The sequence below is a fragment of the Oncorhynchus tshawytscha genome, linkage group LG14 (assembly GCF_018296145.1).
Source record: "Oncorhynchus tshawytscha isolate Ot180627B linkage group LG14, Otsh_v2.0, whole genome shotgun sequence".
In the NCBI taxonomy this organism is placed as follows: domain Eukaryota; kingdom Metazoa; phylum Chordata; class Actinopteri; order Salmoniformes; family Salmonidae; genus Oncorhynchus; species Oncorhynchus tshawytscha.
The window spans coordinates 42465169-42480897 of record NC_056442.1 but is presented as its reverse complement, the minus strand read 5'-3'; the positions used below and the strand labels follow the sequence as shown (position 1 = coordinate 42480897).

The window sequence follows — 15729 nt, the reverse complement described above, 5'->3', positions numbered from 1 at the left end:
ACAACTAAAGTGGCCAAATAACTTCTTAAAATTAATCACATTAATCTGCTTTACAAAGGTTGTAGAGGCTAACAGGCATACATAAGCAGGCATTGGGGAGTTTCATGGGGGATAGTAGATTGACAGGCTAGTGTTTTTGATGTTAGTTAGGCCTAATCGTATTGTTGGCTGACAGTAAATGTGGACCGTTCTTCCAATCTCTTCAATATCCACCTGGGAATTGGATAAGGACAAATGTAGTTGCGTCCCCGATGTCTCTTCACTTGTAGCCTGTGACAAAGACCCAATCACGTGATGGAGCATCACTCGGGGAGAAGCGCGTAACGGCCACTGGCAGCAAAAGGCATGGATTTAAGGTGCATAACGGCCACACAAAGGGGATGCCGCCATGAAATTCTAGGCATCAAATTGTGAATGAGTGACTGATGTAGTGTACAGCCTGCACAAAAATAAACAAAGCAGAGCTCATGCCTTTTCAAGCAACTTTTTTCAAATCATCATTAGTCGCGTCATGCAGCCTTACAATGTATAAAAAATCAAAACCTATAGCCCAACATTTGTTCGAACAACTAAAGTTACATTAATAACTCTAAATTAAGCATATAGGAATACCTATTTCTTTGTTAACCGCTCAACACAAAATAGCCGCATGTGCGCACTTCCTCCAGTCTATTTTATTCTGTTCCATTGTATTCGTCATACTATAAAATAATGCCTCGGAATTCTAAGCAAATCTTGTCAGCTAAATGAACTTGTCGCCTAAAGACATTTTGCATTGCCAGATCAGGACCTAAGGACAACTCCGAGTATGCTATTCTGTTCTTCTGAAATAGACTACATTTTCTTCATATCATGCTTCGTTAGACCTGTCTAAAATAAATACTGGATATATTGTGAAGGTGTAGATGTTCCAAAGTTCTGCATCAAAGTAAAGATACCTTAATCGAAAAGGTCTCAAGTAAAAGTCACCCAGTAAAATACTACTTGAGTAAAAGTATTTGGTTTTAAATATACTTAAGTATCAAAAGTAAATGTAATTGCTAAAGTATACTTAAGTATCTGAAGTTAAAAGTAAAGTATACATCTTTTCAAATTCCTTATATGAAGCGAACCAGGCGGCACCATTTACTTTTTTTTAAAACTTTTTCAAATTTACAGATAGCCAGGGGCACACTCCAACACCGACATCATTAACAAATTAAACGTGTTGAGTGAGTCGATCAGAGGCAATAGGGATGACGAGGGATGTTCTCTTGATGATTGTGTGAATTAGAAAAAAATTCTGTCATGCTAACCATTTAAAATGTAATGAATACTTTTGGGTGTCAGGGAAAGTGTATGGAGTAAAAAGTACATTTTCTTTAGGAATGTAGTCATCAATACCCCAAAAAACAAATGAATTATTATTTTACTAAAGTAATTTACACCACTGACAGGTGGACTCCAAGTTGTGGAAACATCTCAAGGATGATTAATGGAAACAGGATGCACCTGAGATCAATTTCGAGTCTCATAGCAAAGGGTGTGAATACTTATGTAAATAAGGTATTTCTGTTTGATATTTTTATGAATTTGCAAATTTCTAAAAACCTTTTTTCACTTTGTCATTATGGGGTATTGTATAGATTAATGAGGAAATGTTTTTATTTAATCCATTTTAGAATAAGGCTTTAACGTAACTGTGGAAAAAGTCAAGGGGTCTGAATACTTTCCGAGTGCACTGTATGTTCACATACAGGTGCGCACACCCGATCCAATTCAAACTCGTCTCAAATTTGCACTGAATGAACGACTCACATTTACAATTCATTCTCTCTCCTACTCACACACGTTCTCTCACTCACACTCCTGTCTCTAGCTCAGTGCCAGTGTGCAGTATTGATGTGGCACTAAAGCAAGTGTTGCCAAAGTGCTAAACTGATATAAAAGGAGCATTGGAAATCCATACAGCCATAAATTATACTCCTCCCTGTCCTCCCCTCTGCCTGTTTTACCGTTTCCCCTCCTGAAATTGATGTGGTTGTAGTCATTAATGTTTTCATTTGAAACAGTGGTTAGTGGTCGTTGTAGGCTTATCTTAGTGTGTGTTTGAGTGTGAAATTGACCTTTCACCTTTTCAAATTGGCACCACCTGCTAATCACATGACCTCACGAGAGGGCTGCTTCAATGGAGGCAATGAGACCCTGTTCCCATGAAGTGTGGGTGGGTTGGTTCTTCTATCTAAAGACCTAAAGTCCCCACAAGGATAGTAAAACAAGAATAATGTTCCCTCGTGGGGACATTTCCCACATCTCCATGAGAACAAAGGCTATTTTAAGCTTAGGTTTTAGGGTTAAGGTTACAATTAGGGTAAGAGGTTAGGGAAAATTGGATGTTGAATGGAAATCAATTTTAGGTCCACACGAGGATAGAATAACAAAACGTTTGTGTGTCCGGGGGCATTCATAGTTATGTGGAAGTAGTCATGTGACATTTTACACCACAAATAGAAACGAGAAGTGGAATGAGGAAGTAAGAGTAGATCAGACATTAGCAGCTAGAAATATACTCATTGACCATGTTTACATGCCCACCAATATCTCGTTATTTGGGATACTCAAGTATTTTGTTTTTTGAGTTAAACATCATATCCCTTTTACAATAACCCCAAAAAAGCTTTTATCCCGGTTATGAGAAACCCGGAGAAGATGCCTGGGACATGCTGATCTTAGATGGGATACTGTGGCATGTAAATATCTTATCCCGTTTACTGTTTTTTGCTGTCTGCGCAGGCTTAGTTTCATGTATCATGGGTGTTATGATTATTCTTTTTTTTCCATCTGATTATCAAACAAATGACTTAAAAAGTAGGCTATACCTGCACAGTTCCATCCACCATAATTCCATAAGAATGTATTTTGCTGCTACACCATAGTCTACTGGATGGTAATAGCTTACTTTCACCCCTAATTTAGATACGTTTCTGGTTATATAATTTTCAGCACTTGGTAGGCCATTTGTCAACTATAGCTTCTCTTCTGTCATAACTGGTTGCCCAGAAGACCAAAATAAGTATTGCTCACCAGAATGTCTTTCATCGATAGAATGAATGCAGTATAACCCAGTTAACATGGTGAAGTTGTCTGTTTCATTTAGGGACCGGGGAGAAAATGCAATAACTCCAGAACAGTGGAATGATGTCCAAATGTCATCCGTTTGACTGGTTTTATGGAAATGAAAACTGAGAAAACGATAAACTGTCTCTGATAAGACTTCAGTTCGTCTTGGGTGTATATTTTATCTGGTTGAAATACTGTCTGCTTTGCATAAGTGCAAAAGATAACTTGCACGTACATTCACATTTTCTCAAGAGATGCTGAAAGACAGAAATCCTATTTCTCAACTCCTGTTCTCAAGACACAATTAACATCTGTTATAATTTTTGACCTGCTACAAGAAATGCATAATTATACAGGAGTTAATATTATATTACTCTACATGTGAGAGGTTATAGACCTACAGATAGTGTCTACATTTCACTTACTATTCCATTTAACCCATATGAACTTAAATGAGGAATATTCATGGGTTCAGGGATATCAAAAGTGCATGTAAACAGCTTATCCTGAATAAGACCTCAAGCAGAATATGTGCTACTATCTGGAATACTGTGTGCATGTAAACGTGTTCAGGGATGGATAATGTAGTAGTTGATGAGACTCATCGGAACATGATATCCTAGGTGGTTGATTTCTACACAATCTAGATCATGAGGGAAGTGGCATTCAGGACTTGTAGAGGCACATGTACGTTTTTACACTTTGAGGAAATTCAGAGTATATTTCGATCCATACTTCAGGATATGAACAAAAGGATAATAAGAATGGATTTATTTCTCCAGTAGGTTCAGTCAGGTTGTTATCTAGCTGTGTCCTTATCTGCTGTGGTTTAGTGTTGCTTTCTTTGTTGGACAGGGCCCGGCATGCAGTGGAGTGTGACTTTATTGGTCTTAGGTAGTTCGACTGAATGGAGGAAATGTACAGGGTTTATGAATGATACTGCCTCCAAGGTCCTTTTATAGTACTTGATGGTGTCTCAAAACCATAAACCTTTTACTGAACTGTCTTAGTAGTTCGTGCACATGTGAAACCACGCTGACTGCTCTTCCAGTAGTACATAGAGTATAGTAACGTGTTGAAGAGGATAATGGGAACTTGACCAGGGGTAAAGCACCATTTCATCTGGCCTGTTACTGGAAACAAACTTTTTATTTCTGGTCAGGGAATTCCACATTGATTATAACCTCATTCACCAGAAGGGCTGTATAACATCCTTGACTAGAGGTAAACTTCATAAATGCCAATTTACATTACGAAACAGTTACACCCTTGTCACAAGGAAGGTCACAGGTTATGTCTATCAACAATATGCCATGTTTTTTGTTGTTGAAAGTAACATGTGGCTGTCGGTTGTAGGATCCAAAAAAGGCCCCAAAGTTTTTCCTATTCAAGTCACTTTTCAGGAAAAACCCATGTCGCTAGTGCATCTGTCACCAAACTAAAAACTTTTATCATATTTCTGATATTAACTTTTAAAGTAAACCTGTCACCACCGTCCCGGTTCATGTCATTAAGAGACAGACTAAATAGATTACTGAGATTAAGTAGGAAGAATGTGTATTAAAGCCATCAGTCAACGTCACATCGAGACATTGCTAAATGCCAAACACCCCCATCGTCGCCAAGCATTGCCATAGCAACAACACCTCGTTGACGGGAAAGCAGTTGAAGGACGATCACGGTCTGGGTCAGTGATTCTCACTGAAGAAGAACAACGAGAAGCTTTTTGAGTTAGATGTTATTCCCCTTTTGTTAGTCAGAAATGGATTAACATGGTAGCAGTATCCCGAAATATCCAACAGGTGGCGGTCACACCATCTCACAAGATGAGGAGCTCCCTTTGTGTTTCAGACTCTAACAAGAGGTTTCTTAGGCTGCATTTACCCAGGCAGCCCAATTCTGATCTTTTTCCCGCTAATTGATCTTTTTACCGATCACATCAATCTTTTCACATCAGATTGTTTTCATATCTGATTGGTCTAAAGACCAATTAGTTGGAAAAAGATCAGAATTGGGCTGCCTAGGCCTTACTGATACAGAAACGGTATAACCTTTGAATAAAGCTAAAATGAATTGCTCTCCTCTTCAGCTAGTTATTCTGCGTTCTTGGTCAAGGCATTGTGTTCACTTAAAGTGGATGTCAGGGAGATTCAGAATGGGTTTTCAGATCTACAGTAGTGTTTCCTTTTGGGAGAGTGACACCTGATGCATACCTGAATAGGTTACAGGTGCATATTTACAGAGTGTGTATGTGTTCTAGATGGTTCTGAGAAGCATATAGGAGCCCAATGTAAAATATGATGATGGAGGAGGAAGGTCGAGTGCCCAGAGATGAGAAGTCTGTTAACCCTGTGTGACAGGGTAGCCAGTGGTGACACTGCCAATTCTCCAACCCCTCACAGCCAAGTCCTGCCCAATCCCCCAATATACACTCAGCTTACCGTGTGTATCTTGGTTAGGGACCCGACTGATCTGTGTGTATCTTACTGTCGTTCTCTTTCTCTGGGTAAGTGAAGAGAGAGGGTGGGTGGGTGTGTGTTCATTTCCTGAAGGAGTGTCCTTTGGTGTGTATTTGTGTATGACTAACTGCAGCGTGTTTGTTTGTGTATCTCTATCTCCTCCTATGGATGAGTGGCATTGTAGTGTGTGTGTGGTGAATGTGTGTGTCTCTGGTTGAGTGTCTTTGGTGTGTGTGTGTGTGTGTGTGTGTGTGTATTGTGTGTCAGTGACCTGTTGGCTAATCCCATCCTGCTATTGAAGCTTATGTATTTATTACGGACTAAATTATTAAATAAATGTATTCATTTTGTTCTGCTATCTCCTTCATGCAGCTTGTTTTGTGGAAGCTGTGTAATCCCACAAGGCTCTGCTATCTCCAACATGCAGCCTGGTGTGTATGTGGAAGCTGTGTAGTCCCACAAGGCTCTGCTATCGCCAACATGCAGCCTGGTGTGTATGTGGAAGCTGTGTAGTCCCACAAGGCTCTGCTATCTCCAACATGCAGCCTGGTGTGTATGTGGAAGCTGTGTAGTCCCACAAGGCTCTGCTATCTCCAACATGCAGCCTGGTGTGTATGTGGAAGCTGTGTAGTCCCACAAGGCTCTGCTATCTCCAACATGCAGCCTGGTGTGTATGTGGAAGCTGTGTAGTCCCACAAGGCTCTGCTATCGCCAACATGCAGCCTGGTGTGTATGTGGAAGCTGTGTAGTCCCACAAGGCTCTGCTATCTCCAACATGCAGCCTGGTGTGTATGTGGAAGCTGTGTAGTCCCACAAGGCTCTGCAATCGCCAACATGCAGCCTGGTGTGTATGTGGAAGCTGTGTAGTCCCACAAGGCTCTGCTATCGCCAACATGCAGCCTGGTGTGTGTGTGTGGGGAAGCTGTGTAGTCCCACAAGGCTCTGCTATCTCCAACATGCAGCCTGGTGTGTGTGTATGTGGAAGCTGTGTAGTCCCGCAAGTCTCTGCTATCTCCAACATGCAGCCTGGTGTGTGTGTGTGGGGAAGCTGTGTAGTCCCACAAGGCTCTGCTATCTCTTTGCTTTTTCTTCTGCTTTTTAGCCTCTCATATGGCTTTTATTAGTGTGTGAGAGAATGTTGTACTGTCTCTCTCATGCCCCCCCACACACACACACTCGCTGGCTCGTAGTACTAGTCTCTTGTCCAGACATTGTGAGGCAACAAGTCAACAACAACATTCTCAGTCTGTCTGCTCTCCCTCTGTCTCATACCTCTGTTCCCTTGCAATCACCCCACTGCAGAGTGCCTGTCCTTAGCTCTCCCTGTCCATCCTCACATTATTTGCTTGCTGTCTCTCCACCACAGAGATCTCTCTCTTGTTCCCTCTCTGTCTCTCTTTCCATGGCAGTAGCGTGGTGAAAGCGGTCTTGTCTGCTGGTGGACTTCACCCTCCTACCCTTACTACAACTGGTCCTGTCACTGCCATCACACAGGTAGAGAGATGGAGAAGGTTCTTATGTTGCCCATGTCCTCTGTAATCCCGTGGACCCCAGGAAGAGTAGCTGCTGGATGAGCAACAGCTAATGGAGACCCTCATAACTTAACCACATAAACATAGTATCAGGAAGGAGAATGTAGCCAGAGAATAGGAGAAGGGTGAAGTAGAGACAGAATGAGAGTGGTAGTGAGTGAATGAGAGAGGGAGAGGAGCTCTGCAGGCCTTGTTAGCTATTGATCCCATTTTATACTCCTCAGCCACAGCCTAGCCCCCAGGGAGCACTTAACCATCATACATTCTCTCTCTGGCTCTCTCTCTGGCTCTCTCTCTGGCTCTCTCTCTGGCTCTCTCTCTGGCTCTCTCTCTGGCTCTCTCTCTGGCTCTTTCTCTGTATGGCCCTCTCTCTGTATGGCCCTCTCTCTGTATGGCCCTCTCTCTGTATGGCCCTCTCTCTGTCTGCTTGCCTCCCCTCTGTAGTTGGTTCTGAAGCGTAATTTTAAAAAATTAAGAAATGGCAAAAGAACATGAATGTATGAATAAACAAATAAGAGTATGATTGAGGGGATCAACAAATGAGGGAAAGAGCAGATGAGGTGTGGAATGAGAATGAGTGTCCAATCTCTCCAGGCTCTTTCACTCATTTAACTGCATTCCCCTCTTAAAAAACCTATTTTCTTCTGTCAGGTGCTTTACTTCGTTCTGTTCTTTATTTCCATGGCAGAGCTCATTCCAGCTTCATGATCCGATCAATAATCTACATTATGGGATGGAGGGGACACCAGGACGGACACACTCAAAAACAACCGTATACACACATGCTTCTACAAATGCATAGCTTACACAGACATGTTAATAAAAATGACCATATGAAAGTACCCAACTGTGCATGAACACACACAAATGCACTTATTATATCCTCTGCTCTCTCTGCAGGGCTGTCACCTCTTCATGATGGCTTTGTTTTGGAGTGCAGATTTGAAAATGTCAAGCCCATTCAGATTTATACTGCACCTGCCACACGTCACAAGGATTAATAACAAGGCCATAGCACTGACCAGCTCCATCTCACACACACACACACACACACACACAAAACAGTCACTTTCAATGATCCAACACACGAGCATACACTCAAATGGGTGTTATTTTTTTTGATATTCTGTGTGTGTGTGTGTGTATTGCTTGTGGAAAGGACCGTTGAAAGTGAATCACTATTAAGCATATGTCAGAGAGCCTGATTAAAGCAATGGCTCATAAACATTTTACTGCGGCACCCGACTCATAACACAGACGAACAATCGCACACACACATCAACTAACACGCACAAACCAATCATTGGCATTCCCTATTTTTCGGGGAGATATTAATTTATCGTGTGTGGCTCTATCTGGGTTTCAGTGAAAAAATGGTGTTCAGATGTGTGGCTGGACGGAACAATATTTAATAGGGCCATGATGATAAGTATTAAAACTAGACGACCTGAAAGAACGTGACGGGAGTCTTAATTACAGTGGAGAGTGAGGGAGAATGTACACAGTAGTGGGCAGAGAGGGGGAGCGAGAGAATGGACACTGGTGGGCAGAGAGGGGGAGCGAGAGAATAGACACTGGTGGGCAGAGAGGGAGAAGGGGACGGAGAAAAGGGACACTGGGGTGGGCAGAGGGGGAGAAAAGGGACACTGGGGTGGGCAGAGGGGGAGAAAAGGGACACTGGGGTGGGCAGAGGGGGAGAAAAGGGACACTGGGGTGGGCAGAGGGGGAGAAAAGGGACACTGGGGTGGGCAGAGGGGGGAGATTGAGAGGGGTAGAAAGACCTGATGGAATGGGGGCGGTAGTAGGTTGAGAAGGCGGAAATAGTGATTGAGGGAGATATGGTGAGAGTGAAGAGCGGTGGGGAGAGGCGCAGACTTGCTTTACTGATTTTGATTTCTACAGCTCCATTGTGTGGGAAAGGGGTGGAGTGAGGCAGGGCACAATCAGAGAGGGGTGTCCATTTTCTCAGATTTTTCTCCATCTCTTATTCAAGTATTAAGATAACACACAGCAAATAAAGTTGAACATCGGTCGGTCTTTCTTTCACCCACTGTCTCACCCCTTTCCTCTTGCACCTATTCATGTCGATGTTTGTTTGCGTGTTACCATTCACTCTTCATAGGTAACACGTGTTTAATTTGAATTGTGTATAATAATCTGATTTCTCTCTCAGTATTCTCCTCCAGAGGGACTACAGTTTCCTGCGGGACATTAATGTGTGGAACCCGTTGGTGACCGTTGGTGTGTACTCCTCCACCATGTCTGCTGCCATGAGTAACCTGATAGGGGCCTCTCGCATCCTCTACGCTCTGGCACGGGACGACCTGTTTGGTGGGTACACCCATGTCCTCTTCTCTCTTGTTCTCTCCCTCATTATTTTTCTTTATAGCTTCTTCTGTCTCTCCTTTCACTGGCGTTGTGTGTGGATAAGGGAGATGAATAGCGATATTAAGCAGGGTTCCCGTGTAGTGGGCAGCTGGAGCAGGGGAGATGACTCAACCAAACTGACAATGACTCAGCTCTGGATTGCTAGCAATGCTTTTCAGGGGTTAAAAAGAGATTTTAGTAGTTTTTTTTGTCTTCTTTGCCTAGTTTACTGTTTGATTAAAGGTGTCTAACTTCAAATGAAGTTCTTATGTGTGTGTCATTCATACCTGCTGCATACGGCATCACCTTGTCACTCTCCTACACTCACTGGCTAATATAGTGTAACACCCCTCTTCTCACCCAGTTTAAAACTATCTGATTTGTCTTCCTCCTTTTACCTTTCCTTCCTCTCCTATCCTCTCCTTTTATTTCCTCCCTCTCTCCATCCCCTGTTCTTGGCTGCATTGATTTGAGTTGAAAGTCTCCTAATTGAATTAATTTCATGTATTAACTGTGAAATGTGGTCCTTAACTTTAATCCCCTCCGTTTTGCTCCTTCTCGACCTCCCTCTCGCTCTCACATATGCTCTCGCTCTCTGCAGGCACGGTGTTGTCTCCAGCTAAGAAGACATCTGGCAATGGGAACCCCTGGGTGTCTGTCCTCCTATCCTGGTTCCTAGTACAGGTAAAACAATGGGAACTCCTGGGTGTCTGTCCTCCTATCCTGGTTCCTAGTATAGGTGAGACACAGGATAGATTAGGTGTAATTTCACATGCTCAATAATCTGATCAGTTCAGATGAAGGAAAGATAGATTGAGAGAGTAGAGGAGAAAGGGAAGTCACTTGAGATTACTGAGAAATGGCCAAGACTTAACAAGAAAGGGAGACCATGGGTGAGAGTGGAGGGAAAGATGCAAAGAGGAGAGAGCTCTGTTAATGATTGGCTAGTCAGATACTCTTCAAGAAGTGAGAAAGGCTAAATGGCTTGTCTTTCTCTTCCTCTCTCATCCCTCGCTCCGTTTCTCTGCTGGAGTGGGGGAGTAATTAGAGGAAATCGTTAGCCTGTATCAGAGCTCATTGAGTCACTAGCCCTGGCCCTCTTTCTATCCCTCGCACGCTCTCTCTTTCGCTTTCAGCCATTTCAATGATACACTGATGACACGAACGAAAATCTAATCTCACTCCATGTTAAACAATCTCAGATGAGAGAAAGGGAGCAATGGATGGAGGGAGCGAGGGGGGAGTAGAAAAAATATGGGGAAATGTTGCAGTATCATGTACACGTTATATGGACTGGGCATACAGCATGAAGACGAATGACCTGATCTCACACACACAGATGATTGAGTGGTGCACTGGAAGGCCCATAATTTGCCCATGCTGGCCTGTGGCTGAGGGCTCAGTTAATAGCTAATTAATGCTTTTGTAAAAGAGCCTCTTGGGGGTCAACTAGGGAGACTGACTTAGCATTGGGGAGGTCAGAGGAGAAACTATTCCTTCCCTCCGTCCTTTTTCTCTCCCGTCAATGAAACAATCACAGTTTTACTCTTCTCTTTTCTCCATCTATAGTTGGTGTTGTTCACAGGGAAGTTGAACACCATCGCCAGCATTGTAACCATCTTCTTCCTGCTGGTCTATGCAGCTGTGGACCTGGCCTGTCTGGCTCTGGAGTGGGCCTCGGCTCCTAACTTCAGGTACTAAGTCACTGTATTTATCACATGCGCCAAATAAAACTGGTGTAGACTTTACAGTGGAATGCTTGCTTAAGAACATTTCCCAACGATGCAGAGTTAAGAAATAATAATACAAAATGAAATGGTAGTTAACGTGAGGGATAACAAAGTACAGAAGAATGGTGCTATGTACAGGTATCAGATCAATGTGCAGGTGTACGAGGTATTTTGAGATATGTACATGAAGGCAGGGTAAAGTGACTAGGTATCATGATGGATATTCTTATTCTTATTATGAAGAGTAAAATAAAGAGCAGAGTAGCAGCAGCAAAGTGTGTGTGTGTGGTGTGGGGGGGGGGTTGTTGGTGGCACCTTAATTGGGGAGGACGGGCTCATGGTAATGACTGGAGCAGGATGAGTGGAATGGTATCAAACACAGCGCACATGGGTTTCCAGGTGATTGATACCATTCCAGCCATTATTATGAGCCGTTCTCCCCTTAGCAGGCTCCTGTGGCGTATGCAAGTGTTTGGATCTGTGTGGGAGGGACAGCGTTTTGTGTGTGTGTGTACAGTGCGCTCAAAGTATTCAGGCTCCTTGACTTTTTCCACATTTTGTTACTTTACAGCCTTATTCTAAAATTGATTAAATAGTTTTTTTCCTCATCAATCTATACACACTACCCCGTAATGATGAAGCAAAAACTGGTTTTTAGACATTTTTGCAAATGTATTAAAATTTTGAAAACTGATATCACATTTACATAAGTATTCAGACCCTTTGCTATGAGACTTGAAATTGAGCTCAGGTGCATCCTGTTTATATTGATCATCCTTGAGATGTTTCTACAACTTGTTTGTTGTCCACCTGTGGTAAATTCAATTGATTGGACATGATTTGGAAATGCACACACCCGTCTATATAAGGTCCCACAGTTGACAGTGCCAAGCCATGAGGTTAAAGGAATTTTCCATAGAGCTCCGAGACAGGATTGTGTCAAGGCACAGATCTGGGGAAGGGTACCAAAAGATTTCTGCAGCATTGAAGGTCCCCAAGAACACAGTGGCCTCCATCATTCTTAAATGGAAAAAGTTTGGAACCACCAATACTCTAAGAAGAGCTGGCTGACTGGCCAAACTGATCAATCGGGGGAGAAGGGCCTTAGTCAGGGAGGTGACCAAGAAACTGATGGTCACTCTGACAGAGCTCTGGAGTTCATCTGTGGAGAAGGGAGAACCTACCAGAAGGACAACCATCTCTGCAGCACTCTACCAATCAGGCATTTATGGTAGAGTAGCCAGACGGAAGCCACTCCTCAGTAAATGGCACATGATAGCCATCTTGGAGTTTGCCAAAAGGCACCTAAAGGACTCTCAGACAATGAAAAACAAGATTCTCTGGTCTGATGAAACTAAGATTAAACTCCTTGGCCTGATTGCCAAGCGTCACGTCTGGAGGAAACCTGGCACCATCCCTACAGTGAAGCGTGGTGGCAGTATATGGATGTTTTTCAGATGCAGGGACTGGGAGACTAGTCAGGAACGAGGGAAAGATGAACAGAGCAAAGTACAGAGAGATCCTTGATGAAAACCTGCTCCGGAGTGCTCAGGACTGGGGCAAAAGTTCACCTAACAGGACAAGACACTAAGCACACAGCCAAGACAAAGCAGGAGTGGCTTTGGGACAAGTCTCTGAATGTCCTTGAGTGGCCCAGCCAGAGCTATTTGCAGATTTCACAACCTGCTACACTTATGAGAAACACATTTTTGGTTTATCATACTATCATTTACGCACTCTGAGCATTGAGCATGTGTTTAGTTTCTTTGTCCTATTAATGTTGACGGATCTTTGTGTGTGTGTGTGCGCGCAGAAGTACCCGATTGCTAGCTAGCTAAATTTATTGCCTAGCAACAAACTTCTTAAGAAGATTCGTAAGAAGATATTTGTAAGAAAATCATTCAATCTTAAGATATTCTTGAGGAATTGCACTTACACTATCTTATGAACTTATTATTTAGTGCCCAGATTTTTATCAACAAAGTCCTTTTTTTGTGTTTGTTTTACATCCATTCAAATTATAATAGTTCCTCACAGTAAAACGTCTTTCCAACACTCCCCCTCTGATCAGCGTCGCTGATAAATAGGCTGAGGACGTGTGTATTTGTTGCTATTTTGATGATGGCCAATTTCGTCTTCATACTATAGCATAGCTGTCTGCTTCATACTTTCCTTGTCAATTGATTATCTTATAGCCTACTTCTGGAAAGGTAGGCCAAGGTTTTTTAATATGTTTTCAGGAAAGGAGAAATATTTGCTGGTGGCTTTGATTGACGGGTGCTTTACTGGTGTGTGAGTTGGCTGATTATCTCTATAGGCCTATACGGTATGTCCCTTCAGTAAGTTTCCTAAAGTAGTCTGTCTGAACGCATCTATTTTAATATGAATCAAACTCTCCTGTCATGATTTCATTGTGTAAAAGGCCTATTTTCAGTAGCTTAGGCTACATTAGGGGTCATTACTTCTTTGAAGAAGAGAGGATGCCATGCTCTCTATCTGATGGTTGGATGGTGTGGAGAGTTAGTGTTCCACAGTGTGCACCAGCTGGGTGTTGTGGCCACGTGCTAATTAAGACATAAACTGGCCACAGCTCCCAGCTGCACATCTGAGAAGGACTGAAAATAAGTGTGTGTGTTGAATACTGTGAATCCTCAAATGTTGATGTAATCACAATTAATCACATTTTAATTGAAGTTACGATATAGACATGCAATATTCACTGCGCAAACACACACCAAGACCCACCTCCTTTCACTCAAGCAGGCAGCACATTTCAGTTAGTCTTAGAGCTAAGAGTACCTAGATAATCATGTCGTGCAGCTCTAATGTATGCTGTTAATGATGTGTGATTGAGTTGGTGTGTGGACACGTATATCACAACACATTTTTCATTAAGGATAAACTATCCCTCGAAGTTCCTACCTCACTATACTTCTCTGTCCATATCTGTGCTTGTCCATGTGTCAAGGGTATATAAAGTTAGAAAAGTTTTATTTATATGTGTATGTATGTTACCCAAACTTTTCCCTCTCTCCGTATCGCCCTCCCTATTGGCCGATGGGGTTCAGCTGGGGGCTGATAAGGCACGTGGTTGGCTGGCTGCTGTGGTGCACTTCCTTAATTATATTAGCATGTTGCTGCTGCTGTTGTTGCAGGGTGGGTTCTGAGTGTTGTTGTTTTTGTTGTTGTTGATTGTGTTCCCTGCACCTCTTTCCAGGCGCAAATCATTTAAAGCCATTTAGCGCTGCTCTCCCCTGAGAACTGCTCTGTAATTAGCAAAACTAATTTAGCAGAAATATTTCCTTTCCCCTAAATTTGGCACACGGTTGTTTAGCTGATGGGAAGGGGAGGGGACTGCTGAATTATGATGTAGCGGAAGAGCTGTCTGCTTGTTAAGTGTGTGTGTGTGTCAGAATATTGTGTATAGGGGTGTGAATTTTTTTTTTTATAAAAAAAACCCCTGTGTCCACTGTGTCCAACACACTCCTCTTCATCTTTCTGAATGTGTGTGTAAAGGGGTTGGCTGCAGCTTCGTCAGTGACTGGCTCCAGTTTTCCAGAGCGCTCCTCTGGGACAGTATGTTCACTACTGATGGGGCTGACTACTGGGTTTAGAGGACCGGGCTGACTGGCATAGACACACACAGGCTAGGTTTTTGGGTAAGACTTGAAGCCCAGGCTCTGTTATTAACTACACATGCAGTGAGTCTGACTGTATTCTGTCACTCTTAGCGTACATTTTGTGAAGGTTACTCTAATTACAGTGAGAGACCCTTCTGAATGATATGAGTAACGTAATGTCTGAATGAGCACTCACTGATGTACTTCTAGATCTGCCAGCTTTGAGTGCACTTGAGTGTGTGTTTGCAGAGCGGGGGTGTTTTAAGGTGATGGTTGGCAGTAGCACAGTTGTGTCCTCTCTAATCATGACGTGTCTTTTGGCTGGCTGCCGGGTCCCCTCTCTCTCTCCCTAAGTACTTGATGGTGGACACTTTTTTTTTTTTTTTTTTTTTTTTCTCGCTGATGTCAGCAAAGTGACATCAGTCATTGGGAAATGATTGGGTTGCGGGCAAGGAGGGAGGTGGGAAGAAGGGGGGAGACATGGGGAGTGCCAGCGATACACTGACACTAATGAGAGAGGGATTACAAAGAGCAAAAGAAAAGGAGGTGGAGAGGGAGCACAGGCAGGGTGAGCTTTTAAAATAATAACACTGTCAGGGAGGGAGAGTAAGAGAGGAGTAGAGGGATGTAAGGGGAGGTTAAGACTGAGAAGTATGACATTGGGGGTGACAAATTATGTGAAATTGGCAATAAAACAAATGGAAAGTGGGGAGAGAAAGTTAGAGCAAATAGTAGGGGAAAAGAAGAGCATTTCACTAGTGATGGAGAGAACAGAAAAGGAGAGAAGGGTAACGACTGTGTCAGTCTGTCTTCTCTATTTCTCTCCCCATCACGTTTTAGTGGGGGCTATGAAGCATTTAGTGCTCGGGTGCGTTCCACTCTGTTAATGAAGCTGTCTTTTAGCGTAGCCTAGCGCTCCCAG

At 43.0% G+C, this 15729-nt stretch overlaps 1 protein-coding gene across 2 annotated transcripts in view; it reads left to right on the top strand.

Annotated features, from left to right (window-relative positions):
- LOC112267237 (solute carrier family 12 member 9-like) overlaps positions 1-15729 on the top strand; it is a 53558-nt gene that overhangs the window by 16198 nt on the left and 21631 nt on the right. For both annotated transcript variants that reach the window (XM_042297552.1, XM_042297553.1), the window contains exons 7-9: positions 9264-9421; positions 10059-10141; positions 11027-11151. In XM_042297552.1, coding sequence (XP_042153486.1) covers positions 9264-9421; positions 10059-10141; positions 11027-11151 — 366 coding nt within the window. The remainder of the gene's footprint in view (positions 1-9263; positions 9422-10058; positions 10142-11026; positions 11152-15729) is intronic.